A 2,967-nucleotide genomic window follows, 5' to 3' on the forward strand; every position below is an offset into this window, starting at 1 on the left:
TCTTAATGGCATATTGCTATTTTCCATGACTCAATTCATTATGAAGAGAATTACATTCGATGTAAGACGTATATCCTTCTATTAAAGGGATTTTTGGATTTCTGTGCTCTTTTTCTTTTTTTGGTTGACCAGTACCCTAGTTTCAACTCGAGGGAACTGAAAGTTATTTACTTTCTTTCTTTCGTTAACAGTGTAATTGGACGCATTGATCTTGTCTCGATAAGCTATTCTCGTGAAAGTACTTTTTTATGTGAGCATCGGCTACTTATCTATACTGAAAATCCAATGATCCTTTTTGAATCTTTTAATGAGTATGGAATACTAGATTGACACAAAATAGCACTGTGCTAATATCATGCTTCTAATGTTTCTTACCAACTTTGTATGTGATAATTAATTATAGGAGGAATAATCAAAAGAAGTTTTGATGGTCCGAACTCATTTGATATTGGCTTTAATAGCAGCATACTTGGTATGTTTGGCTAAACTAAAGCTGAGGATATGATGGTCATTTCCATAATAAATCTTATGCTATTAATAAATTGTGAATTTTACTAATTAAGTACCGACTAAAATTATTTACTCAAGAAATGAATAAAATAAGAAAAAACTTGATTAGTTAGGCAATAAAGAAAATAGCTTTAAAATTAAATATAAAATTTGTGTGAAGAGATTGTTTTGAAAATAAAATTAATTTGGAATCAAGAAAGAAGAAGATATTAAGAGATAATCAATCTACTTCAATATGGGTTTAGATAACTTGGATACCACACCCACGTATGAACAGAATTTAAAGAATAATTATTTTGTGGGTTGTGATTTATGTTGGCACTTGCTTTAGGATGTAAAGAACTCATGACAAAGTAGATATTGTGGAAGAAATAATTATGAATATATTGTATTTTAATTGTTTGTGGTGTTTTTATTATATCATAGTTGTTTTGGTTAGTGTAATTTATCTTCAATATATCAATTTTCAACACTAAATATATTTGAGGAAGAGACAACTAATATTCATGTTATGAATATATTATGTTTTTAAGTATTTGTGGTTATAATTATTTTCATTAATATAATTTTATTTTCAATATTTCAAGAGTATGAGGGTATATATATTCAGGATGATCTTTCTTGACTCAATCAGGGTGGTAGAATACTTTTTACTTCAATATGGAGTGGGTAAAAGATATTATATTTTGAGCTAACATGAAATATATAAATTTTGTATTTTTTTTATTTGTTATTGAATTTTAATTATGGTGGAATATTATTTCAAATTATACTAAATTTATTCCATTAGTGTCTGATGTTTTACTTCTAAATGTTCAAATCACCTGTTGTACCTTAACGCATTTTCAAAAAGAATCAACTAATTTTTGGGTTGGAGTGGCATTTCACTCCTACCCACTGAGTCATCAGCCCATCCTAAGTTGAACAAGAAAAGTGAACAAAGTAAACTTGCATTTTACATATTTACAACTGTGAATTTAGATTTTACCAAACCCGGTTCTTGATCTAACTGCTTCGTTTAGCAAAGATTTTCAAAAGGGACAAAGAGGGCAATTTGGAGCTGTATGAATCCAACCCCAAATAAAACGGACCGGAATCCAAACGTTGCCGCTCAAGGCTAATTCATCGCCCGCTCGTCGTTCGAGTTACCATTCAACTCGCGCCTCCCAAAACCTTCCCGTCTTTCTTACTGATCAACAAACCCAAATAAATAAAATCTGAAAAGTGAAATGGAGAAATCGTTCAGTTTGATTCAAACAATTGCCACTGCAGGTGTCTTCTCCGCTATTTCCTTCTGGTCATTCTCTTCGCCTTTGTAACTTTCTCGTTAATCACACTTTTTCTTTTCTGTATATTTTTTCTGTTTTCATATCTAAACGGTGAACTTCTTTTTTTGAGTCTTTCGTCTTGTTGATCTCTTTCCCAGGTACGGATTCATGTTTGGCAGAGAGTCTGCTCGGAAAGAGCTCGGAGGCTTGATCGAAGATCTTCGCAGCAGCAATTCCAGCACCGGCTCATCCTGATTATTAATCAGGTATTTTACTGTTTATGCAACTTCTTATCATGGCTTAGGAGTTGAAGCAGGGAATTCTTTTATTAATTAACTTGTAGTTGAACATATAATGTAATGGTTTTTTGGGGTTTTGGCGCGAGAATAGCGCAGAACAGGCTAGTCGTGTTGTTCGCAAGCTCCCTTTTTACATGATAACTAATGGTAAATTAGCTTATTAATCTTACTTTATGGTGAAATTTGGCATTTGAGACCAAGATTGACTTGTAGGTAATATGGTTTTAATTTGGAACTTTTCGTTGTTAACTGACTGTTGAGAAGTATGTAGTTTTCTTCAAAATTTGGTACATGTTTTATTCTATTCCTGGATGTTCATCATTCAGTACGTGGAACTTGGTTATAATTTACATATTTAATGGACTTATATCTTAAGTTCACAAGAATGAATTTGTATTATCAATTGCCAAGGAAAGAGTAAGAAAATTACATAACTTGAATATGATATTTTTGTTCAATTTTTATTTCATTTACATTTGATTCTTTTTCCTATTTGGTAAAATTAAAATTTGAACTCAAAATATACTTTCAAATCTTGTCTTTTGGGTGTTTCATCTATTAGGTCTCTAAGTTATTGGGTGAAATCAGTTTTTTGTTTACATCCCACTTGGTTGCCAGCTTGGTTTTGCGACAATGACAGTGGCAACAACAACGATTTGGTCAAATTCCATGTTCGCTGTTAATTCGGTGATTGACGATTGGTGAATATTTCTGCTTCCCCTGTTTTATGTTGATGGTGAATTAGTACTTCTGAACATAGATTCAAAGCTGCCCATCTTTTTGCACAGGATAAATGGTCATTGCACTCACCTAAATGTATAGATGAAATACGTATACTTGAATTGTGAAAAAATGGTGTAATCTTAAAGAGAGGGAATTACATTCAGGAA

The 2,967-nt window shown here is 31.9% G+C and overlaps 1 protein-coding gene across 2 annotated transcripts; it reads left to right on the top strand.

Annotated features, from left to right (window-relative positions):
* Window positions 1-1,377: 1,377 nt before the first annotated feature.
* On the top strand, window positions 1,378-2,967 carry LOC110810857 (Putative membrane lipoprotein). 2 transcript variants are annotated; one of them, XM_022037156.2, is made up of 3 exons: window positions 1,378-1,807; window positions 1,937-2,044; window positions 2,640-2,967. In XM_022037156.2, exons 1-2 carry the CDS (start codon window positions 1,740-1,742, stop codon window positions 2,031-2,033), a joined length of 165 nt encoding a protein of 54 aa, XP_021892848.1. In that variant the 5' UTR covers window positions 1,378-1,739; the 3' UTR covers window positions 2,034-2,044; window positions 2,640-2,967. The 2 variants fall into 2 exon arrangements, with proteins under 2 accessions (XP_021892848.1, XP_021892847.1); XM_022037155.2 differs by having other exon boundaries at window positions 1,391-1,807; window positions 2,696-2,967.

This window comes from Carica papaya, chromosome 4, assembly GCF_054855325.1.
Source record: "Carica papaya isolate Zhongbai chromosome 4, ASM5485532v1, whole genome shotgun sequence".
Classification (NCBI taxonomy): Eukaryota; Viridiplantae; Streptophyta; class Magnoliopsida; order Brassicales; family Caricaceae; genus Carica; species Carica papaya.